The 25,397-nt window shown below is 42.3% G+C and overlaps 1 protein-coding gene across 1 annotated transcript; it reads right to left on the bottom strand.

Annotated features, from left to right (window-relative positions):
- Positions 1 to 11,581: 11,581 nt before the first annotated feature.
- Positions 11,582 to 23,419, bottom strand: LOC124697298 (FIP1[V]-like protein). The gene is made up of 9 exons (XM_047229910.1): positions 22,715 to 23,419; positions 20,960 to 21,186; positions 19,266 to 19,395; positions 19,104 to 19,172; positions 18,867 to 19,013; positions 18,046 to 18,147; positions 17,679 to 17,962; positions 15,038 to 16,667; positions 11,582 to 12,959 (listed from the first exon to the last, which is right to left on the bottom strand). The coding sequence occupies exons 1-9, from the start codon at positions 23,417 to 23,419 to the stop codon at positions 12,387 to 12,389; spliced, it is 3,867 nt and encodes a 1,288-aa protein (XP_047085866.1). The 3' UTR covers positions 11,582 to 12,386.
- Between the last annotated feature and the right edge of the window lie 1,978 nt (positions 23,420 to 25,397).

A 25,397-nucleotide genomic window follows, 5' to 3' on the forward strand; every position in this document is an offset into this window, starting at 1 on the left:
CGGAAGGTCAACGCGAGGGGCCACACGAGGGGCCCAGGGGGCGGGGCCGCGCGGCCAAGGGCTCGGGCCGCGCCGGCCACCCCCCGGCTGCCTCGTGGCCCCACTTCGTTAGGTCTTCGGTCTTCCGGAAGCTTCGTGCAAAAATAGGACCCCGGGCGAAAGTTTCGTCCAATTCCGAGAATATTTCTTTACTAGGATTTCTGAAACCAAAAACAGCAGAAAACAACGAATCGGCTCTTCGGCATCTTGTTAATAGGTTAGTTCCGGAAAATGCATAAATATGACATATAATGTGCATAAAACATGTAGGTATCATCAATAAAGTAGCATGGAACATAAGAAATTATCGATACGTTGGAGACGTATCAGCATCCCCAAGCTTAGTTCCGCTCGTCCGGCGAGGTAAAACGATAACAAAGATAATTTCGAAGTGACATGCCATCATAATCTTGATCATACTATTTGTAAACATATGTAATGAATGCAGCGATCAAAGCAAAGGTAATGACATGAGTAAACAACTGAATCATATAGCAAAGACTTTTCATGAATAGTACTTCAAGACAAGCATCAATAAGTCTTGCATAAGAGTTAACTCGTAAAGCAATAAATCAAAGTAAAGGTGTTGAAGCAACACATAAGAAGATTAAGTTTCAGCGGTTGCTTTCAACTTGTAACATGTATATCTCATGGATATTGTCAACATAAAGTAATATAACAAGTGCAATATGCAAGTATGTAGGAATCAATGCACAGTTCACACAAGTGTTTGCTTCTTAAGGTGGAAGGAGATAGGTAAACTGACTCAACAATAAAAGTAAAAGAATGGTCCTTCGCAGAGGAAAGCATCGATTGCTGTATTTGTGCTAGAGCTTTTATTTTGAAAACATGAAACAATTTTGTCAACGGTAGTAATAAAGCATATGAGTTATGTAAATTATATCTTACAAGTTGCAAGCCTCACGCATAGTATACTAATAGTGCCCGCACCTCGTCCTACTTAACTTGGACTACCGGATCTTTGCATGCCATGTTTCAACCAAGTGTCACAAAGGGGTACCTCCATGCCGCCTCGTACAAAGGTCCAAGGAGAATGCTCGCATTTCGGATTTCTCGCTTTTGATTATTCTCAACTTAGACATCCATACCGGGACAACATGGACAACGAGATAATGGACTCCTCTTTAATGCATAAGCATGTAGCAAAGTTATTATTCTCATATGAGATTGAGGATATATGTCCAAAACTGAAACTTCCACCATGATTCATGGCTTTAGTTAGCGGCCCAATGTTCTTCTCTAACAATTTTGCATGCTCCAACCACTAAAATGATAGACCTTCAGACAAGACGGACATGCATAGCAACTCACATGATATTCAACAATAGTTGATGGCGTTCCCCAGAAACATGGTTATCGCACAACAAGCAACTTAATAAAATATAAAGTGCATAAGTACATATTCAATACTACGATAGTTTTTAAGGCTATTTTGTCCCATGAGCTATATATTGCAAAGGCGAATGATGGAATTTTAAAGGTAGCACTCAAGCAATTTACTTTGGAATGGCGGGTAAATACCATGTAGTAGGTAGGTATGGTGGACACAAATGGCATAGTGGTTGGCTCAAGGATTTTGGATGCATGAGAAGTATTCCCTCTCGATACAAGGTTTAGGCTAGCAAGGTTATTTGAAGCAAACTCAAGGATGAACAAGTGCAGCAAGACTCACATAAAAGACATATTGTAAACATTATAAGACTCTACACTGTCTTCCTTGTTGTTCAAAACTCAATACTAGATATTATCTAGACCTTAGAGAAACCAAATATGCAAATCAAATTTTAGCAAGCTCTATGTATTTCTTCATTAATGGGTGCAAAGCATATGATGCAAGAGCTTAAACATGAGCACAACAATTGCCAAGTATCACATTATCCAAGACATTTTTAGAATTACTACATGTAGCATTTTCCAATTCCAACCATATAACAAATTAACGAAGAAGAAACTTCGCCTTGAACATTATGAGTAAAGCCTAAGGACACATGTGTCCATATGCAACAGCGGAGCGTGTCTCTCTCCCACAAAGTGAATGCTAGGATCCATCTTATTCAAACAAAAACAAAAACGAAAACAAACCGACGCTCCAAGTAAAGAACACCGGATGTGACCGAATAAAAATATAGTTTCGTGGGAGGAACTCGATGATGTTGTCGATGAAGAAGGGGATGCCTTGGGCATCCCCAAGCTTAGATGCTTGAGTCTTCTTAAAATATGCAGGGATGAACCACGGGGGCATCCCCAAGCTTAGAGCTTTCACTCCTCTTGATCTTAGTATATCATTCTCCTCTCTTGACCCTTGAAAACTTCCTTCACACCAAACTTCAAGCAAACTCATTAGAGGGTTAGTGCATCATTAATAATTCACACATTCAGAGGTGACACAATCATTCTTTTCACTTCTGGACATTGCATAATGCTACTGGACATTAATGGATCAAAGAAATAAATCCAACATAGCAAAAGAGGCAATGCGAAATAAAAGGCAGAATCTGTCAAAAACAGAACAGTCCGTAAAGACGAATTTATAAATGGCACCAGACTTGCTCAAATGGAAAAACTCAAAACTAATGAAAGTTGCGTACATATCTGAGGATCACGCTCGTAAATTGGCAGATTTTTTCGAATTTTCTACAGAGAATTATGCCCAGATTCGTGACAGACAGCAATGCTGTTTCTGCGCAGCGATCCCAAATATAACATCAACTTTGACATAGAAACTTTACTTGGCACAAAAACATGATAAGGAGAGGTTGCTACAGTAGTAAACAACTTCCAAGACTCAATAAAACAAAAAATTGCTGTAGGTAAAAACATGGGTTGTCTCCCATAAGCGCTTTTCTTTAACGCCTTTCAGCTAGGCGCGAAAGTGCAAATCAAGTATTATCGAGAGATGGTGTGTCAACCTTACCTTGGGCTTCATCTTTACCTTTCTTAATGTTTTTCTTTCCTTTTGGTTTAGGAAATATATGATTCCCCCCTGGTATAGAGGTGAATTTCAGAGTGCCTTCTCCCACATCAATGACTGCTCCCAATAATTTCAGCAAGGATCTTCCGAATATGATTTTTCCTGTTTCAATAATAAGATAATCAATGGATACTGTTCTTCCACGAATGGTTGTATGCACACCTGCAGCTATTCCCTTAGGAATTATGATAGAGTTATCAATAAGAGCTATTTCTTCTCCCCTTTATCGACTCCCCAAAGTTTCAAAGATTTATAAATGTTTTCAGGCATAAGGCAAAATTCATACATAATATCACAATAGGCATGAAGAGTTCGATCACCGATGACAATTTTAACAGAAGGGTCCCATGATGAAGGTTTAGGATTCTCTAAGACTTGTTCAAGACGATTACGAACACGAGTGATAATTATCATTTAAGCGAGATGTACTTATCTCGAGATTGTTCAATCTATTATGAATGCTAATAAGGGCTGAATCAAAGTTATTAGCTGAATCATGTGATGCAACCAATTTCTTTATGGCATTAAAAGCTTGATCCCCATTACAATGAAGGAAATCTCCTCCTACTAAAGTGTCCAAAGCATATCTATAGCGAACCATAAGACCAAAATAAAAATTACTAAGGAGCAAACTTAGAGTCATTTGAGGTTCAGTTTTGCGATAAGAAGTAAAAATTCTAGACCAAGCATCCTTAAAACTCTCCTCATCCCCTTGCTTGAAAGTGAAAACTAAGTCTTCAGGTGAAGAAGTAACAGGTTCAGAGCTAGACATGGTAATAAAAGTAACTAAAAAAATTTTTTTGTATTTTAAATATAGAGTGCAGGACAATAAAGCAAACTAGATAGAGTAAATGCAAGTAACTAATTTTTTTGTGTTTTTGATATAGAGAGCAAGACAATAAATAAAGTAAAACTAGCAACTAATTTTTTTGTGTTTTGATTTAGTGCAGCAAACAAAGTAGTAAATAAAATAAAGCAAGACAAAAACAAAGTAAAGAGATTGAGAAGTGGAGACTCCCCTTGCAGCGTGTCTTGATCTCCCCGGCAACGGCGCCAGAAAAAGAGCTTGATGGCGTGTAACTCACACGTTCGTTGGGAACCCCAAGAGGAAGGTATGATGCGCACAGTAGCAAGTTTTCCCCCAGAAAGAAACCAAGGTTTAATCGAACCAGTAGGAGCCAAGAAGCACGTTGAAGGTTGATGGTCGCGAAATGTGATGCGGCGCAACACCAGGGATTCCGGCGCCAACTAGGAACCTGCACAACACAACCAAAGTACTTTGTCCCAACGAAACAGTGAGGTTGTCAATCTCACCGGCTTGCTGTAACAAAGGATTAAACGTATCGAGTGGAAGATGTTTGCAAAGAAAACAGTAAAACAAGTAGATTGTATGCTATGTAAAGAATAGGACCGGGGTCCACAGTTCACTAGAGGTGTCTCTCCCATAAGATAAAAGCATGTTGGGTGAACAAATTACAGATCGGGCAATTGACAAATAGAGAAAGGCATAACAATGCATATACATGACATGGTAAATATAGTGAGATTTAATTGGGCATTACGACAAAGTACATAGACCGCCATCCAACCGCATCTATGCCTAAAAAGTCCACCTTCGAGTTATCGTCCGAACCCCTCCAGTATTAAGTTGCAAAGCAACGGACAATTGCATTAAGTATTGTGCGTAATGTAATCAATAACTACATCCTTAGACATAGCATCAATGTTTTATCCCTAGTGGCAACAACACATCACAACCTTAGAACTTTCTGTCACTCGTCCAGGTATCAATGAAGGCATGAACCCACTATCGAGCATAATTACTCCCTCTTGGAGTTAAGAGTAAAAACTTGGCCAGAGCCTCTACTAATAACGGAGAGCATGCAAGATCATAAACAACACATGAACAATAGATTGATAATCACCATAATCATAGTACTCTCTATCCATCGGATCCCGACAAACACAACATATAGAATTACATATAGATGATCTTGATCATGTTAGGCAGCTCACAAGATCTAACAATGAAGCACAACAAGGAGAAGACGACCATCTAGCTACTGCTATGGACCCATGGTCCAGGGGTGAACTACTCACTCATCACTCCGGAGGCGATCATGGCGATGAAGAGTCCTCCGGGAGATGAATCCCCTCTCCGGCAGGTGCCGGAGGCGATCTCCGGAATCCCCCGAGATGGGATTCGCGGCGGCGGCGTCTCCGTAGGGTTTTCCGTATCGTGGCTCTCGGTACGGGGGGTTTCGCGACGGGAGCTTTAAGTAGGCGGAAGGTCAACGCGAGGGGCCACACGAGGGGCCCAGGGGGCAGGGCCGCGCGGCCAAGGGCTGGGCCGCGCCGGCCACCCCCCGGCTGCCTCGTGGCCCCACTTCGTTAGGTCTTCGGTCTTCCGGAAGCTTCGTGCAAAAATAGGACCCCGGGCGAAAGTTTCGTCCAATTCCGAGAATATTTCTTTACTAGGATTTCTGAAACCAAAAACAGCAGAAAACAGAACCGGCTCTTCGGCATCTTGTTAATAGGTTAGTTCCGGAAAATGCATAAATATGACATATAATGTGCATAAAACATGTAGGTATCATCAATAAAGTAGCATGGAACATAAGAAATTATCGATACGTTGGAGACGTATCAGCCGGCCATGGCAGTGTGGTGCCGCGCCGATCCGGCCTCCGACGAACTTGGGAGGGAGACGGGGTGGCGGCGGTATGGAGATGGGACGGAGAAAGAGGCGACCGCGGCCTCCCCAACCCCTGCAGGTCCGGCACGTCATCGTGCTGTTCTAGACGAGAGGAATCAGCACGGCGGCCATGGAGGCATCGACGACTGCGCGCTGCGAAGGTCGGTGGCCGGGGTCGGCGTTGGGGGGAAGCAGGAATTTGTTTCGGTAGCAGAAGGGACCGCGATGGTGCTGGCGGCGCCCCTTATTCTCTCTCACTGGCCGGGTGCTGCCCCTGGCGCAGCACGGTGGACGGTGGAGGAGCTCGGGGCCTCCTCTCCTCTAGAGGAGGCTGTGGGCGTGGATGAGCCGATGAGGACCTGGGCGCCCTCCTCTTCTCCCCAACATGTATTGGAGAAGAGCTGACACGGCCATCCTCATAGTGTCGCTGGCGGAGCGGCTGTTTTGGAGTGGGGGCGCTGAAGGCCACCGTCGCGCCTGGGTGCACGTCCGAGGTGCCGTCGGCCTCCAGGTCTTGCGCGCGGTAGGTTCGAGCGCGGCCGCCAACGCCGACGACGAACCACGAGCGGTGGTGGCGGAGTTCTCGGTGGAGAGCACGACGGCGACGCGCCACAGGTAAGTGACGTTGAACTCGCTGCGGCCAACCTCCCGGCAGCTCTTGCTCGCTGCAGTTTGGTCGCGCAGCGCAAAGCTCCCTCCTGCCCCTGCTCACTGCAGAGTTCCTCCGCGCCGCACGCAGCTCTAGGCCCATGCTGGACGCCAAGTCCCGCCGCGTCTCATGTTCACCTCAACGCCGCCCCTATTTGCGCTAGACTCCTGCCATGCTGCCCGCCCCTGTTCGATGCTCAAGATGCCGTGCCCGTGCTCGCCTGGTGATTAGTGTCCGAGGCGTGGCCGGCCTCCGGCCGTCAGGTATGCCTTCAGATCCTGCACGGGGAAATTCCTCTAGTGGCTGTGTCGGCTGATTCTGCTGCCGAGTCAGCCTCTACGTATCTTGGCATGTAGGCCTTTAGAATTCTTGCTTTTCTGAACAACTTGGCAATCAGAATACCACTCCTTTTGTAAATGAAGATTTTTTTTCACGTTTTTCAGAAATTTTACATGTGATTGATACAGCTGTGTCCCGGTCTGCCAAAGCAAAGCTGAACAACATAATTTTGTGGCTTTATTCATTAAATTAAACCATATCATAATTTTGAGAGCTAGATTGTCAGTTATTATTCTGAACCAAGCTAGCCCAACCAACTAAGAGGTATAGAAACATTTTATTTGGTGGTAAAGTTATGATCTGACTCCACAATCTTCATGCTTACCAAACATTTTAATTAGCTCTCTAAAGTAGCTCATGCCTCTGTAGGCCTACATTTTATATGTTGGATCCATATGGTGCCAGTTAGTTAATCAGTTAAGTCGTTCATTTAGGCTAACTGTTGGCTCAGTTTAACAATGATCTTAGCTGACTAATTATGGTGACTAATTGAGTGATTACTTAGAATTTTGTCTAGAGATGCAGTGTTCTGTTGAGAGTATGAGTAGTACTAATTATTGCACATATTTGTGCATTTGCGCCTCTGCAATCTCACTTATAGACTGCAACAAGTATTATCAAATTCTTTCCTACAAGATAATAAAGACGATGGTGTCCTACTTAAATAAAATGTTGTGTTCCGAGCAAGCTCATGGTTGTTTGCACTTGAGAAAAGATTGTACCGTTGTGTTCAATTTAAGGGACACTGCATTTCTAAATCAACATTGTCATATGTTCCATGACAGTAAACTAAGCTCCAGTGACATGTTCATACCTAAGCCAAGAAGCTGGCACGACACGGATTATACACTGCCAGATGACCAGCCCCACTAGACTAATTTGTACGAGTTCTTTGAGACCTGGATTGTTCTATTATGTGAATTATGGTTATGTATAGCTTCATATTCTGGGTTTTCCTTATTGAGCAAGTGGCATGCAGAGAAACATAAATTGCATATTGGTTCATGCACTGGGCAGGCTTGCTGCTCCTGGACGACGGCACGGTAGGCTCTTGATCAACGGTGAAGTCAGGAATACCTGATGTTGAGTGGCAGGCATTAGTGCACTTCAGGTGACACTCATTGGATTTTTAGGTTGAAATTTTTGTTGTTACTCACCCACTCATCATGTCCTAACACTCATGTATTACCTGATGTTTTGGCCTAGAAACTGGATTGATAATAATTCAATGGTTGTCATTACTACACCTGCTATTTTTTTGCTAATGTTTAATATAGAAAAGGTTGTCGTAGGAGCTTCCAGATTATTGTGTTTGTGCCTTCTTTATTATAATCTTGCACATGGTGGCGTGATCTTCGATTGACATCCGGGGTAATACTCGATTGGTCTTGATTGGGTGTAGAGACCGCTTCACTCTCTCAATTAGACACAAGAGGCAACACAGCTCTATGGCAGTCGCATCGGCAACAAAATTAAGTAGTACAATATGTCTCTCTCTTTGAAACATTACACTTTCAATTCCCCTAATTAGCTCTACAATGTAATAATATAATGCTGGAGCCATTAAGTACAATTCAACCCAGTTAGCTGATTCATGTGCGTTTGATCTCAAGTCGAGTGATCCACTTTTTTGTTTATATGCAGATTCTATGGAGTGCGCTTAAGCAGATACTTACCATCCCTGCAGGTCGTGTCAACAACTCATTCGGGATATTTGAGATTGCCACTCTTCTGTATGGAAATGAATCAGCCATTTGCTTTCTCTGTGTTAGTGCATATGTAAATGCTATCTGGTTTGTGCGATTGTGTTCTTCTCATATCCTCTTTTCAATATGTCAATCATTTTTCTAAATATGTTTACAAAAATATTATATGCACATACTACCTCTTCTATCCAACCATTGAAAAATGTCTATTATAAGCTATTACTAACATGCAGCTATCAGAAAAACGTACTTATATGCTTCAATTATATCAGTTGGCAGTATGATTCACATTTTCGAGAGCCCACATAAAATTCAATACTGTTACCGATTGAACACCAATTTTGTTAGCTAAATATTTTTATATATTTCTTACCTAGGGCAAAAAGAAAAGTTATGGTTACATTTGTAGTTGTACCCCTATGTTTTCAACACTAGGTAATCTATTTGGATTAACGGTTAGATTCTCCACCTTGACGGAAAGAAGAGACCTGAGAGCGACACTACAATCAAACATACACTTGCTCATCATGGAACTACTGCAAGGAAAACAATGCTAGCCATTACCTTACAGTCTTGGCCACTGTACAGAATACCTACCCTGACAGGTTGATGGCTGCGGCCTAAGGTGTCAAAGGTCTGAACTTCCAATAGCAACACCAAAGATTTCTTCATACATACACGGTCGACTGGATGTTTATTCTTGCTCTAGGTAAGAACGATCCACCTATCTTTGCTTACTTTGGTTGGTTCTTTTCAGATATAATATTATGTTATTCGTCAGATTTTTTTGTTGCTACGAATTTTTTTTACCTGCCCAGAAAAATTGTTTCTTTTGTACTCTTAAAATGTTTGTCATATGCCCAAATCAAAAAAAAAAATCTTCACTATTTTTATGTCCTTTCCCTGAAATCGTCGATGACAGAATTTTTCTTTACTACTTATTTAGTTTTTAGAGTTCGACTATCTATTTTCGTTTCACACACAATCTAAATTTTCATAGTACATCGACTGTTTGTGTACATGCCAAGTTTAAGGCTATGAGCGATTCAAGAAGAGTCCCCCTCTCAGTTTTAGAGATTGGCAACTAATAAAGCAATTCATTCTATTCTAGGGGATGAAAAGATCATAGAGGCACTGGAGCTGAGAAGGATCCTCTTTTGCATATGGGTGTTTTATCGGTTCCTAAAGATCACGGTGGACCAAGTGAAGAGCTCACCATCCTCTCATCCAACCATGAAGATGACGGCACCGAGCACTGACAACTCAAAGACGTGGGAACACTGACACCACCCATCCTACTGTGGTACTTGTGGATCTCTGCTTAGCTTTTCTCGCTAGAAAAGAGCTGTCATGTATACCAAATAGAATTTAGGATCTATGATATTTATGCAAGTCATGTATACCAAATAGAATTTAGGATCTATGATATTTATGCAAGGCAGTTCCATGAACTATGTAAGCAAGTTCCAGGTATAAATTAATACGACCGGCTAACCTCCGTTTTATAATTGAATTTGCCCTCCTAAGTGTCACCACTCACCAATGCTGTGACAAACTCCTTACAACCACCAATGTTACCTCACAGGCGTGGCGTACGATGGTCAATATGTAGTGTCAGTTATTATTACTAGATTTAATTTTGGTTTCTTTCTAATGCCCGCTTATTTACTTGATTCTCAGGATCAGCTTTTTATGCACATAAGTTTAATGTATGATGTATCAAATTTCGTTATCAACCACCTTGATCCATTACTTAAAAGCAAAGTATTAATTATTTCTATCAATTCAAGTGTGGTCTTAAAACTATTAATACCATCATAATACATGTCGGTGCGGCGTGCCGCCGCGCCCATTCCTGCTAGTTGCAGTAATTGAAGAACTGGAAATAATTACAACAAAAATTTAGGGTTTATTTCGTGATTGATTGCAACAACATACTCCTGACGATGAATACGATACTACCTTACAAAGGTATGTTTATATAGAGCTAACCAACTATTTCATGGCAACATGGGTTGAATACGATACTACCTTACGGCTATTAACCCACTGGTAAACCGAAAACTCATCGGTGAGCACGAGTGAGCTCGTTTTTTGAAATTTTTAAAAAATAGAACTTTTTGGTCTCGAAAAATTCAGCCAAAAAATATGTAGATACATATATACATAGAGATTGCACGCCTGAAATTTCATTCAAAAATGGGAAATACAAAAAAAGGACAAATTCCTGACAGTATATAGCCACTATATACGTGTATTTTTGTCAGAAATTTGTTTTTTTCCATGGGCCAAAACATTACGAGTTTTCTACCAAAACTTTGCACGGATATACATACCATATATATGTATTCCCGAAATAAAATTTGGATTTTTTGAAACTCAAGAATACAAATTTTAATTTTTTTTTCAAAAGGTGCGCCGAATTCGCTTTTCCTAGTAAACCCACTACTCATACCCATACTAGTCCCTAACAGAATTTGTTTCCGTTCGACAAAATTTGTTTCCGTTCTATTTTTGACAATATGTATCCATGGTTTGAAGAAATTTGATGGATAAAGATATCCAATTCCAAATTTGACATCATATGGTATACTAAATAGCATCCAGATATTCGTATCCAAAAAATATTTAAGACTATCTGATGGTTTTTATTCGACTAATCCGATTTGATCCAAAATGTCAAAGCTAATAGAGCATATGTAGTAGTTAGTGAGCTGCCGAGTTCATCCATCAAACAATACCACACATATATAGTCACTCTATTCAGTATGAGTGTTTTACAGAAATCGTTTATTTTTAGTTGTATGGTTTGCTGACCTACTTATGAGCGTACACGTTCAAGTGATTTTGTTTACGTCCTGAGTCCACTTCGAATCCGACCGGTCAGGTCCTAATCCATCAAATCCGACCGGTCCGGTCCTAATCCATCGATATGGTAACGTCCCTAGAGTTCAGGCATGCCACCGCAAAGCTGTGACTTGCTATCAATGCTAAAACAAACGGCTGGTTATGGAAAAAGGGGAACAATTTCCCTACTTCACTAGACCAATCTCAGTGCGCAAACATCCAGGAGAGCACCACAGTACGTTCCCACAGAACTACTAGATCACCACGAATGCAACTTCCAAGTGCTAAAATTCATCTCAACCAGGTCATATAGATGGTGCCATTTTAAGTTAGCATTGCTGAGCAAAATTCCTGGGAACTAATTACATACAAGAGCTAATCAAGTATTCCCTTTTACCTAGCACTGCCTACAGGTATATTATTACTGTGTCCAAAAAAAACATTCACTACACTATAACAGGCTATCTCGCTTCATCCTATGCACGCCAGCTCAAGATTTTATCATAATGTACATACAACACAGCAATATTAAGCATACATAGTAGTGGTCATATCATCTCCAGCACTTGATCCTCACATCACTGGCATCAATAAACAGCATGCTCATCAAGCTTGTTGCTTCTGCAGCAAACATCGCAGAGCAACCACCAAAGCTTTCAAGTAGCACCAGTAGAAGATCAATGCAAAATCCAGCGCTCTCAAAACACTGGGGAGAAGCACCTTGCAGCATTTCCACGCCGGCTTCCTCCAAAGTGCAGCTCCTTTGTAACCCCAGAGATCTGTTGTTGAAGTAGCTGTTCACTGAACTGGGAAACTCCAGTGTGGCTGCTTCCCAAAAAGAACCCCATTATCTATGGGGAGTTCGGTGGCATCAGTGCCACACATTTTTGATCCCCAGAAAAGATGAGGGAGGGGGAATGGAAAAAAAATACAGTATCCAGGTCCCAGCCATAAATGAAAATGTATGTATAGTTACACGTACAGATCTAAGTTATACAGTAGGAATCATACATCAATTCAACTTTCCGTTGTAACAGGAATGGCACTGCATGGGGTCCGACCATCTGCCATGAGCTCTGCTGCGACTTCTTCAGATGGGAAAATGATTCCAGCCTCCAATCAACTCCCAGTCCACCTCCTCTTGCGAGCTGGTCGCTCTGGCTTCACTTCAGCATCTGCAGTAGGAGATTCATTATTCTGGGGAGCCTGCACTTCAGTATCCACCTTTTTGCTTTGGGGTGCCTCCTTCTCGCCAGGCATGGGAAGCTTGAATCGTTCACTTCTTCTCTTTAGCCTCTCAACCGTGTCTAGATGGCGTTCACGCTCCTCAGCTGTCTTCTCAGATGCTGGTCCATTATCACCACTGCTCTTGAGGTCTGAGTTGCCAACTGTAGCAGGAACATCAGATTTACCTGACGCATCAGCAGTGGGGGATTGAGCATCAGCTTTGATTGGAGGAAATATAGGTGTAGCCTCATTGGCAATATTACTGTAATCTATCTCTTTGTGGCTTGTCCATCGCTCCAACTTAGACCGACCCCTTCTTGAATCCTCGTTGTTCTCATCATCTGACATGGCTTCTTCTTCCCCTTGTTTCACAAGTGAATCATGTCGTTGAGGATTCTTGCTCGTCTTTGATGATGTTGCATGATCCCTACCATTTTCTTGCTCCCTCACTCCTTTCGTCTCAACCTATACAAAGTTGTTTTTGCATTCGTGTTGAGGAGGGTGAATAATTCAAAGAGTTGAACTAATATATAAAAACATAAGCCCACATGCAGTAAATTTCCTTAACAAAAAATTGATATGCTTATACATTTACCCATGTTGTGCTCTTCATTTTCAAGTAGCAGCAAGTTTTCTTTGCAACAAAGTTTCAAGCTTTAACCGTTATCATTGACCACTAACAGAGACCAAAATGTTGCAGATGAGTAAACACATAAATCAATTCATATGTGTCCACATGAATCACATCTACTGCTTACAGGATGGTTCTTAATTCTTAAACAAGGGACTACATGCATTAAAGATAAAACCAAGAGGTATTGGAACCCTGAAAAGTGAGCTACCAGTGTGCCACATAAATCAATTCTTAAACAAGGGACTACATGCATTAAAGATAAAACCAAGAGGTATTGGAACCCTGAAACCTGAGCTACCAGTGTGCCACCAGCCCACCATATGAATGTTCTCCAAAGAATTGTGGAGCGCATAAACAAGCAATCTTCTCACGGTTAATGATTAGGCAAATCAAGAAATGGTCCACAATCTTTGAGAACACACACTGGTCGAATTTTACCTAAAGTTTCTAGTGGCTGATTGTAAATGCTAAATGCACATAACAATTATCTGCCCACACGACATGTTAGCAAAGCTATAATATATGCCTCAAATGTTCTATGTGTAGGATAAAGATTATGGCTCGGCAGCTGATTATGCCATAGTATTTGTTTATCTAACTTGTGTAGCAATACATATTATCAAGGTTGTCATTATTCGAAAATTGCCTGCCTCACCAACCCCAAACTCCCACCCAAGAAAACAAATCTACTCTCCTAAGCTCAAAAAGTTCCATGAACTTTGCAAGCAATCATGCACCAGGATAATTACAATGTTTCTATTCAGCAATTAGTCCCCTTCCTTGATATCTGATCCCCCCACAATCTTGATTAATCAAGGACACATGTAGACCAACATTCAAGCCTGCTGCACCCGGCAATAGACCACTCCTCCCGTAATAGCTACTCAACAACAGTTTGCGACTACACACTCGATATCGTGTCCAACGACCAACACTGTGAGCCACTGCCACACTTGATGGCTACCAGTGTACAATTGAATCGAACTGGTGTTAATATGTGTGGGGTAAAAAGTATGCAATGGGCATGAAATGCAAAGACACACATTAGTCACTCTTTTTTGTATTGTGTCTGCTTAATCTGCCTTGATGTCCCCTAGGGGGAATTCTATGCTGCAACTAACTTGTTCTTTGTTAGTTGTTTTGCTAACCTAAATGTAGTAACAAACACTAGTAAACCGCCGTACAAATCTACTCTTCAGCTGCAGGGTCACACAGTTCTGCTGTGAGATCACCTGGTCACCTCTAATATTTTTCTGGACAATGGCAAACATACATTTCAATTTCTCAGACCAATTCACCACTTCCTTTCAGTGTGTAGCCAATTAGTTTGCACCATACTGAAAGGTGGCTTTGATTTGTTTAAAATAATACAGTGCGGTTTATTTGGAACCATTGTGGTGAACTGTGTGGGCACTCAAACAGTAATATAAAACACAGCAACAAATCTGACCGTAGTCAACTTGTCAATTTCACTAAGAAGAAAAATGGCACATGGATATCACGATTAGGATATTTAAGATTTTTGGCAGAAGACTAAAAACAATCAGCAAAAGAATTATGCAGAAAAATTCACTGGCTGGCCCCAAAGGCATACTAGTACCAACTTGTTACCAAATATGTGACACAGTTCTGCTTGGAATAAGAACCAAGCAGCACTGAAATAAAAGCCCTTGTCTCGCAAAGAAAAAGGTACAAGCCCTATGTGCACATTAAGTATACATCCTATCATAAGCACATACTATCTACATTGCAATATCTTTTTAAACAATAGAAGTTAAAATTAGATACTACTCTGTTTCCAGTCAGCTGTCTCAAACACCTCACCAACTTTCTGGTGAATAGGTAGTCAATAGCCTGAAATTCTAGTGCCTATAACTTTCAAAAGTTACTTTCAACAAGAATTTCATACCTTCCCACTACGATGGCTTTCATGGTCTTCACGTCTTCTCTTGCTAGATCTGTGAAGATCTTGCTCATTAGGCTCAGAACCTCTGCCCTTTCTTGTGCTCTCCCTGTGCTTATCCTTACTAGCTTGGCGAGGATCAGAACTGCTAGATAGCCGATTATTGTCATGGGTCTTATTAAGTTTGTCTTGCCTGGAGTTCCTTTCACTGCTATTTGGATTGTCATCACGTGGACGGACATCTGAGCGGCCTTTATTCTGAGTGTTGTTTACTTCTGCACCTTGACCTCTCCTCCCGGGTTCGTTTTGTTTGCTGCGCTCTTGGGTTTCTTTGCTCAATAATGCAGATCTTGATTCATCCTTCTTCCTACCACCACTGACAAGTTTGTCATCTATAACCCGTCCACCTCGACCAGTTCCTCTCCCTTCTTCTTTCTGAAGGACCAGTGTACTTTCATGCTTAGGCCTCTGTCTGTCCTCCTTTTCTCTCTGTCGCCAGTTGTCCTCTTTGTTCTTGGCACGATCATCAGCCTTTTCCCGCGTCCTAACACTATCGTCTCTTCTTTTCTGATCAATTCCATCATCCCGTTCTCTCTTCCGTTTGTTCGGATCATCCCTTCCTCTAGAACCGTGCACTGTATCTTCATTCTCAGGTTTCATTCTCCTTATATTCTCTTCATCCTTCTTTCTCTTGATATGAGAATCATCTAAGCTTTCACGCCGATTCAAAACCATATCAGCACGCTCTCTTTGTCTAGAACCCCTCAAGTCACCAGCATCCAACAATTTCCTTGAATGAGGATCTTCATCCCTGTCGTTCCTATCAATAGGTCTCGCCTTATTTCTATGCCTTGCACCAACTTCAGCATTGTAGTCGGGTCTCAAATCTTCTTCTTTACCTCTTCTGTTCTGCACGATGTCTTCTCTCCTCTGCAGAACTTCTGTCTCTCTTACCCGATCATAACTTTTACCACGCATGTCCCGATCTCTGTTCACATGAGGGTGGTGGATATCCTCCCTACCTCTAGAGGCCAATTGTGTCCTTTCTACATCAGGTTTGACACCTCGAGTGTACACATCCTTTCGACGGGAATCACGTTCTTCTCCATCATGATGCCTTCTCACATCATTTACTCGCCTGGATCGCCTATCTTGCAGAACTTCTTCACCAGATTCAAGACGTTTGAGATGATCTTTGCTGCTACCAGACCTCACTCCTCTACTATTTTCACCATTCAGTGTCTTCAATTCATCCTGATCACTACTATTGAGTCCAGCAGGCTGCTCAGCCCTAGGAATTAGCTTCCGTTTTTTACTAGAATGGTCCACGTTATCGCCCTCGTTTATAGCATCATCACTGTGAGGTTCTGAGATAGCATCATCACCATCCACTTCAGCACTATCAACCAAAGCAAGCCTATCATCATCAGCAAACTGATCTTCTGTGCTCAGCTTGTCTGTCATTTCATCAGCAACTGTAGGTGACCCTTCTGAGCCATCCTTAGTTTCTGATCCATCAACAGGGTTGTTCTCTCTCTGGGTATCACGGCGTCTCTTTGAAGATGTTTGGTGAGCTACTTCATTGGAGCTTTCAGGTTCTCGGCTAGCGTTTACACCAACAGAGCGTCCTTTCGACCTACAAAGAATAAGTTGAGGTAAGCATTAGAAATACAACTTGACAAAAACAAAGAGCTGAGGGAAGAAATGTAGAAAATCATTTAAGAGAACCTAAGTGCAAAAATGGAGTAAATGAAATTAGAAAATATACAAGAAATATGATGGAGCATAGGCTAGAGGAAACAGAATGATGACATCCTTACAAGATCTCAGGAAGTATTCCCCTTCAAGTTCAACAAGAATCTAATGAAATACTGTAGGGTTGATATAAAGACAGAGTATGGACTACACAACATGGAATGACAACCCATAAGTTAGGTGACCGTGCATGTGAACAGTGGTAGAAGGGGTATCATTCTGGCATGAGTTGTTGTCCACTTGGCTATGTAGGTGAGAACAGCTTGACCATAATCTGGTCAAGTATAATGAACATGGGATGTGCACTGATCTTATCATGGAAGTTAGTGAATACTGAGGAGAGGAGCGTAAATTCGAGGTGATGGGCACTAGTGCAATTTGCATTCTCAAACAAAGAGAAGGCATCTAATTATTGAGCAATATTCCTAGCAACGTGGCTTAATGAGGGAGTATTGAAATCGGATGGTTGGGAGGCAGGGGAAACTATTTAGAAATAGAAGATCTGATGTGAAAATTAGTTCTATGATCTGTGCAGAAAAAAGAGTCAGATATGTCATAGCTGTCCATTTGATTATTATTTGATAAGGACAAAAGGAAAATAAAACCCCATACACTCGCTTGGGAAAACAGGTTATCTGCACGTTCCGTAAGTTTTTTTTACAATTTGTTGAAGAATGAATATGTTGTTTCTTTCAGTCTGTTAGTGAGCCAGGAGTGATTCTAATAGGCACTCCGTAATCCATATACAGATTGTATCAGAAGTTAATACGCAAATGATAAAATAGATAAAAACGGAGGAAAACGAGATGATTATCATAAACTAGAGTAATGTCAATGCAGCACAAATATTTTAGTTGGGATTAACAAATTAAGTTCTGTGGACAAAGCATACCTTACTCCACGAGGAGAACCCCTTATTTTATAGTTGGACGGGGAACGGCCGTGGACATCTGGGGCAAGCATATCACCTTCAGACGAGACAGGCAACCTTCTGCTGCGTTCTGCCTTTTTACCCAAATTGGAATTATAAGGAGAGTTATTGGTCTTCTCTGATGTATAGACCCCACTCTCCTCAAAACCGTTGCTTTTTTTATTACCTCCTTCAGAATCCTTCTCAGACTGATCCACTGAACTATCAGCAACTACAGGATCATCCGGCGGAGGCTCGCACACGATCTGAAAAATGAGGCAATGCTTAGAATTGAAGAGCTCCAAGTGAGAAGAATTTCAACATGTGCTAAATCAAAATGATAGCTTACCTCTATAACAGAATCTGATTCACGCATTCGAGGCAAACGTGTATCAGCAGACGGAAAGCGTTCTACAAAGCTAGTTTCTACTTGGATAGGTCTGCCTGTCACCTGGAGAGAAAATATAGTCTTAGTAGTTCATATGAGTGAACAGTGACACACACATATAAAAGAATAGAAACACAGCTATGTAAATTTGTGATGGTTTTGTATGATAAGACCAACACTCCATCTTTTTGTGATGCTTTGTAGTAGTTAAGAACTACAAAGCACCGATACCAGGCTTAGCACCGTATAACCATATAAAACAATCGACACTGCTGGGATGTGCAGGGGCAAGTCTGGGACACGTTTTTATATGCAATGAAAAGAAACGCAGTGTCATTGCGTTTTCTCGAGAAAAAAATGTGTTGGGGCAGGATTTTGAACTGATCTCACATCTTAAATTACATGTTGTCTCTATTACGTGCCATTCTTCTTAATTATTTTTATATACTCGACGTATCCCTGTTAGGATGCTTTTAGAAATTGCCATATTCAGTGGCCCCGTGTCCGTGCTCCCATATAAGTGCTTCATAGGTTAACAGAAAGATAACTCAAAGCAACAAAATGAGTAACCGGATGTCATATGATTACTGAAATGATACGAACATTGTGTGTCAAAAATTGCTTTATGGCACATGTACAAGTGTACAATAGGATGTGTGAGTACACAAATAATGATCCAGATAACATCTGTAAAATCATCGATGGACAATTAAACATGGCATGGAAGATGAAAAAAAATGTAAACCAAATACATGTACATAAGAGGTGAGGGAGATTTATACCGCTGCTGGTCGGATGCTTGCAACAGCTCTTGCTTGGGCACTGAAATCTGTGTGCCCATTATCTACCTTATTGCGATTATCAGCAGAAATATCGTGATGGCCAGTCGCAGCAGCAGCTAGCTCTGGTGGCAGATCTGGATCATAGTCCTGAACGAAAACAATACAATATTGTTCATCTGGCACAAAAGTTCATAGCTTCATATGGTCGATGTTTTAAGAAATGGGGTTACAGCAAACCTGGTCTGAGCGCCCACTCTCGTAAACCCGTATTCTAGATTGCATTGTGGACTCCACTTTTAGTTGATCCTGGTGAAACAAAGGTATACTGAAAACTTACAAAAAGGACAAAACAGAAGCAAAAAAAAAAAATTTGCTACCAAATGCTAAACAAGGACTGACAATTTGCTTGCAGTAGTCTTTCCACTTCTCTTCATCAATCCCAAAGTTAAAGTAGTCTACAATGTCAGCACCAGGGTATTTCCATGGTTTCTCCTCAAATGCAGTGTCAATGTCAATCTCATATATTGCCCTGGATGAAATAAATAATTTTTAGGTGAAGAAAATAATAATGAGCATAAAACATGATAAATCTCCAGATGTAACTGACATAACAAAGGAAGATGTGCAAATTATTCCTTGATTCCAACCTTGAACTCATCCCCTCTCCTCTGCCCCCCTCCCCCTCACAAAAATGACTAGCATATGGTTCTCTTGACTCTGTGTGCTTAAGAATGAGAATGCTAGGTGTATTCAATGCATCAAGTTCAATTTCCTCCAATAGCATGTATGCTATATTGATGGTAAAAATATGTCGATATCATTAACCAACAACTCATCATACGACTATATCTAAGTTGTCCAATAGGAGGTGAGAGAATATACAAGCTTGCTCTGTTTCTACCTCGGAACGTGTGCACGGTTTGTTGCTTCATGCACATGCACCAACAATCATCTCACAACTCGTGGAGATGCCCTAATGTAGTGTTCTTGCCTTTAAAACTGTCCGCGTGTGGCGAATAAAAAAGATGCATTTACCAATTGCCAAATATATTTCAACTGTGGTTTGATTGCACAAACATATGATATTTCAATTGAATATATTTCTAAACAAACTGAATATTTAAGTGTGCAATAGAAGACCTCGCCAACAACAGAGTACATGTATTATTTCTTTTTTGTAGTTTTAAATAGGGAGAATGGATTTGAGTCGAAGATGAGTTGCTACATCCCATATGACCGTTTCTTCATACACAAATTGTTTGAAGTGCCCCATCTCTATTGCTAAACTGGTTTCTATTCGTAACGTCAAAAAACTCCTTTTGAAATTATCTAACTACGCCTGCTCCCTTCCTGGTCCCTCCTAGTTTACAAGGGATATAGGTCCCAGCCCTCCCTATCCAGCAACCTAGGCGTCTCTTCCTGCTCTCTGTTTTCATCTTATCTCCCTACCAATTCAACAAAAAATCTCTGCCTAGTAACAAAATGGATCCATAATTCTAGTACCAGCCCTCCCTATCCAGCACCCCAGGCGTCTCTTTCTGCTCTCTGTTTTCATCTTATCTCCCTGCCAATTCAACAAAACCTCTCTGCCTGGTACCAAAATGGATCCATAATTCTAGTCAATACAAAAAGGACCAATAACTCGCTACTTAACACAAAGATGGATCCATAACTATGCACTTAGCATTAAAATGGATCATCTTAACCCCAAAACAACAAAGTAATCTTGGGATGCAGAGTGTTCCTCCTCGGGTATACGATCATCCACCTGTAGTGCCCCATGACCATCCGTTTTTATGCCACAATAAGATTATGCTAATCAGCATGAACAGTGATTGCATGATACAATTCATAATCTCACAAAGGGATGACTTGGTTTCAGTGCACTTCATGAGCATGAGTGAGCAAGAAAGTGTATCCAGATGAGTGCTTGTTATGTACAAAATCCCAACAGCATACAACTTCATAAGTAATGCGAAATTATGCTTAAAATGGATTAGCCAAGATAGGCACGCTCACAACTGCAACAGAGTTTGAAGCAAGGAAAGCACAAATTGAACAACAGATCTTAGCATGTCTACATATTAACTTACTTGTGAGGGGGAAGTGTGAAATCAAGCCCGCCACCAAAACCACGACCTGAACCACCCCATGGAGGCATTCCGTAGCCTGAATGAAAGCCTTTATTCATGCCCCTACCGCCACCAGGACGCCAGTCAGCTCTTCCTCGGCCAGAAAAGGGGCCAGGAGGTCCAGGTGGACGGAACTGGCCAGGAGCACTAAGAGCCCCACCGACAGATGTAGCACCAGGTCGTACATACTGCAAGAGGGAGACCAAATATCATCAAAATAAACTGAGGAGAGGGTTTAACGAGTAAAAAAAAAGTGTAAGAGAACGCAAAATGCCCAAGTAACAGCTTTCCAAGTACTTAACAGCATCCCTTGGCAAACAGTCAAGCAATGAGAACATAGATGAATGAATAGATAACGACCATATACTCATACTGCAAACGTCATGTAATTCATGAAATGAACGTGAAGTGCACTTGCTTTCAATATTCAATTGAGATTTCCATTCTTTCCATTGTTACAATATTTTGACAATGATTTGCACATATCTGATCCAGCTTCAGGGATTGCTTGATAAACAGTTATTGTATTCAATATAACCGCACATGCACATGCACTTATTCATAGAATTTTATCGTTGACTTATGTGAGATCTAATCTCACAAGTCAAGATTTTAGAAAAGCAAAAGTTCCAAGTGTATTGTTCCTGGACAATTCAAGACAGCATAGTCTATGATTGGGAAATTCCCAGGTTATTAGTATGTAATTTGATTGTGTTGTGCTAGAGCTGGCCAGTTATATTCTGGCAGATATTAGGATCGAAAATATCAGTTATATTAAATCATCCAGGTCTTCGTGTTCTAGCATTTCTGTGATCATACAGGGCCCCTAACCAGTCAGATGACCATTAGTTCTTAGAAACTCAGTACAGGACTGTTTCACTCTCTCCCGAGTAAGAGTCAATATTTGTGTTTGTGGCAAGGAAAGAAAAACGCGCCCGTCAGTAGCTGATTGCCAAACTAGCCCGAGGTCTGCTGCCAAGTTTAGCAGAAACAAACTAACAAGAATTATATGGCCTACAGTTAGTGAGATTATGACTTGAGCGGGTACTGCCGTGAGGTGCTGTAACTTGGGTACATACAGCCAGAGCAATAAGAATTTTTGGACAAGGCCTGAAGATTGGGCTTGAGTTCCCGGCAGTACAACGTAGTGACTGCTCTTTAAGCTAGGTTATTATGTCAACTATGCGCCTTGTCTCTTACTAGGCAAGAGTGATATTGCTAGATTGGACCTGCTGCACTCCTTTTCAGATGGCGTGGAATAATCGATGTGTTCCTCAAAATGACTGGCTTCATCTGTGCATGAACCGGCATATGAAATGAAGTTACGGACTTGAAACTCAGCGACCAATCTGCATCGATACTGCCATCCTGATAACTACTTCATCAGCTCGACAAAGAATTATAAATCCATTGCGGAGATTAAACATTATAAGATGGCTGAAATCCTCAAAGTTGCTACTAGAAAGGATGAGATACAAAATGTAAACTCATTGCATTTCCCCTTTGTTCCTTTATATGTTATATATGAAATGCATTTACAGTTTACATTGTCGGATAGTAAAGCAGGAATGCGAAAGAATCTAAAGAGAAAGGAACTAAACTTTTATCTGCAGGGATTTACACAGTACAGCATAAAGCATAGCGAGTTGCGACCGGGTTTACGCCGTCTCCCTCTGCGGGGGCGCATCGTGCGGCTTCTTGGCCGTGGTAACTGACCTTGAACATGGAATGGTGCTGCGGGTTGAACCCCGGGCCGCCGCCACCGTACCCCATCCTGACACCGGGCATGGGCATGGCCTTGCCGCCAGGCTCGCCGCCCTCTTTCCTCTCCCCGTCGGGCCCGGCCGCCGCGCCGTCCTCCGCCCACTCCTGCTCCTCCATGCCGGGGCCATCGGCGATGATGAGGTCCAGCCCGTCCTCGTCGTCGCCCTCGTCGTCCCCGAGCCGGCGGCGCCCGTCCGTCTCGTTGAGCACGATCTTGAGGTCGTCCTCGCTGTCGCTGTCCGAGTACTCGCTCCCGGGCGCGCCGGCGGCCGCGGCCGCGGGAGTCGAGAGGCCCGGGATGGCCGCCCCGGGGTCGTCCTCGCCCAGCCCCATGAGCGGATCGGGCTCCTCCGCGGCGGGGGGCGGCTTCGCATCGACCTCGCGCTTCGGCGGGGGGGCGCGGACATCGTCGTCGTCGTCGTCGACCCAGCCGCCGGTCGGGTCGACCCCGGCGACGGGGTCGCTCCCTCCTAGAAGCCAGTCGTCGTCCTCGTCCTCGTCGGCCGCGGCGGCGGTCGAGGCGGGAGCTGGCGCGGAATTAGGGTTTGGCGCCGGGGCGGCGCGGGGTAGGGTTTCGGCGGGCGGCGGCTTGGAGGGCTCGGACGCCGGGATGACGATGTCCGTGTAGAGGTCGCCGAACTCGTCGTCGTCGTCCATGGCGGCGGCGGGATCGGGCGGGATGCGCTTGCCGGAGGCGGCGGGCGGGCGAGATATGTGAGGGAGGACGGAGGCCTGCGGGGTTCGTTCCGGTTCCGGAGCCGCCTATTAGAAGGACTCTCGGTTCTAGGGGTTCCTTGCTGAATTTAACTGCGAGATCTCAATTCAGATTCACAACATTTTCCTTGTTTTTTAATGAATTTTACAGCAGAGTTGTTAGTTTGTTACACATGTATACACACCCGGCACTCACCAATTCACCACGATTGTCTCAGATGTACTTGCATGATCAACAACACAATGAAACATCCCCGCAAATAAAACACAATGAAACATACAATTTGTCGGTCATCGTCGAGTGAATTCCACCCAAGAACGTACTCTTTTTTTTTTAATTCGACTTGCAAATCCAACACAAGCATTGGAAGCAAAGTGTTTCACAACATAAGAATACAAATTTATCGCAACCTCAATTGTAGGTCTCGGGTGGCTTGCGAAAGACCGTCGATGTGGTTGCAAGAACGGAGTGATAACAAGAATAACAATGAGTATTGGTAGTGAAGTATACAATTTTTATGATATGTGTAGGACAATAGTCGAGATGAAAGTTAAAAAAGATATGCACGATGCCGTGACAAGAATGAGGAGTTGGGGAGGACGGTGACGGCAAGAGAAGCACCAATAGAGCAAGGAGTCGAATGTTTGACCAAAACGGATATGAGAAAGAAGATGTATGGTGGAGGTGCTAAATACCGTTGCGGGGTGCAAATTCATCCATCCAATATTGTGAATGTGTTTCATCCATCCAAGATAGTGAATGTGTGAGGTGTTTACCGAGTGTGTATCAATTGTTACTCCAATTTTTTTTAAAGCACCAAAAACATATGATATGTGATTTAGAGGAAGAGTGTCTTAAGTTTTGTAAAATTAAAGGTTTTTTTAACGAAATTATAGTGTTGGACAGGATGTGCACTTACAATTTCTTGCGAAGAAATGATCTATGCGGAGCAAGTAAACATGATTTTAGAGTTCTATTACCGAGAATTTAATATCTAAATATTGTTGGCGGTGAAAATCCATCCATCAAGCATAGTGAATGTTTGAGATGTTTACTCACCAGGCGTGGGTCAATTCTTATATGAAAGCAATTTGTGTGCACATATGCCCTATGTTCTCAAAAGAAGATCGTGTCTTAAATTTCATAAAATCAAGATATTCGTAAAATCATAGTGTTGGATAGGGTGTGTACTTGCGTTTTTTGTAGACGGAAAATGATCCATTTTGCACAAGTAATCAAGATTTTTAGGGCGTTTGAAAAATTAATATCAAATGAAAGCTCACAAGGATCGCAGTTAAACTGTGCGTGAGTACATGCCTTGACGGATTATTCAGATTTTCGAGATTTGTAAACTCACCCACACATGCGCACGTACCAATGGACACATATAATGTTATGTTTAGTTCATGTCATTTCATGCCCTGCCAAAAATATTCCAATTATTGGCTAAACCAAATTGGGGCTACAGTCGAGAACCAACCTGAGGTTGGGTGGTTAGGAGGATGGTTGTATCCCCAGCCCACCAGAGTTCAAACCCCAGGTTTGACATCTGTGTGTCTCGTAAAGGCGGAATATTCATTCAGTGGGAGGCGACGTTCCCGTCGACAGCGAGGCGCCTGTGGTGACTTCGTGAATTTCAAGATCCAATCCGCCGGCTCAGTCTTCCGGAGGTGCTCATAGGGGTAGGATGTGCGTGTGTGCGTTCATAGGGGTGAGTGTATGCGCGTGTATGTGAGCGTCTCTGTTTGTACTGTGTTCCTCAAAAAAAAAAAAAATTGGGGCTACAGTCTTTGACAAGTTGTTGGCCAAAAACATTGCAGCTACTGTGGAAGAAGTTGGTTTGGTCAGTAACGTAACGCCAAAACTCAGCTGCTCAGGTAACAGCCGGGCAACAGGTTTTTCTCAATTTGCATTGACGTC

This window comes from Lolium rigidum, chromosome 3, assembly GCF_022539505.1.
Source record: "Lolium rigidum isolate FL_2022 chromosome 3, APGP_CSIRO_Lrig_0.1, whole genome shotgun sequence".
Classification (NCBI taxonomy): Eukaryota; Viridiplantae; Streptophyta; class Magnoliopsida; order Poales; family Poaceae; genus Lolium; species Lolium rigidum.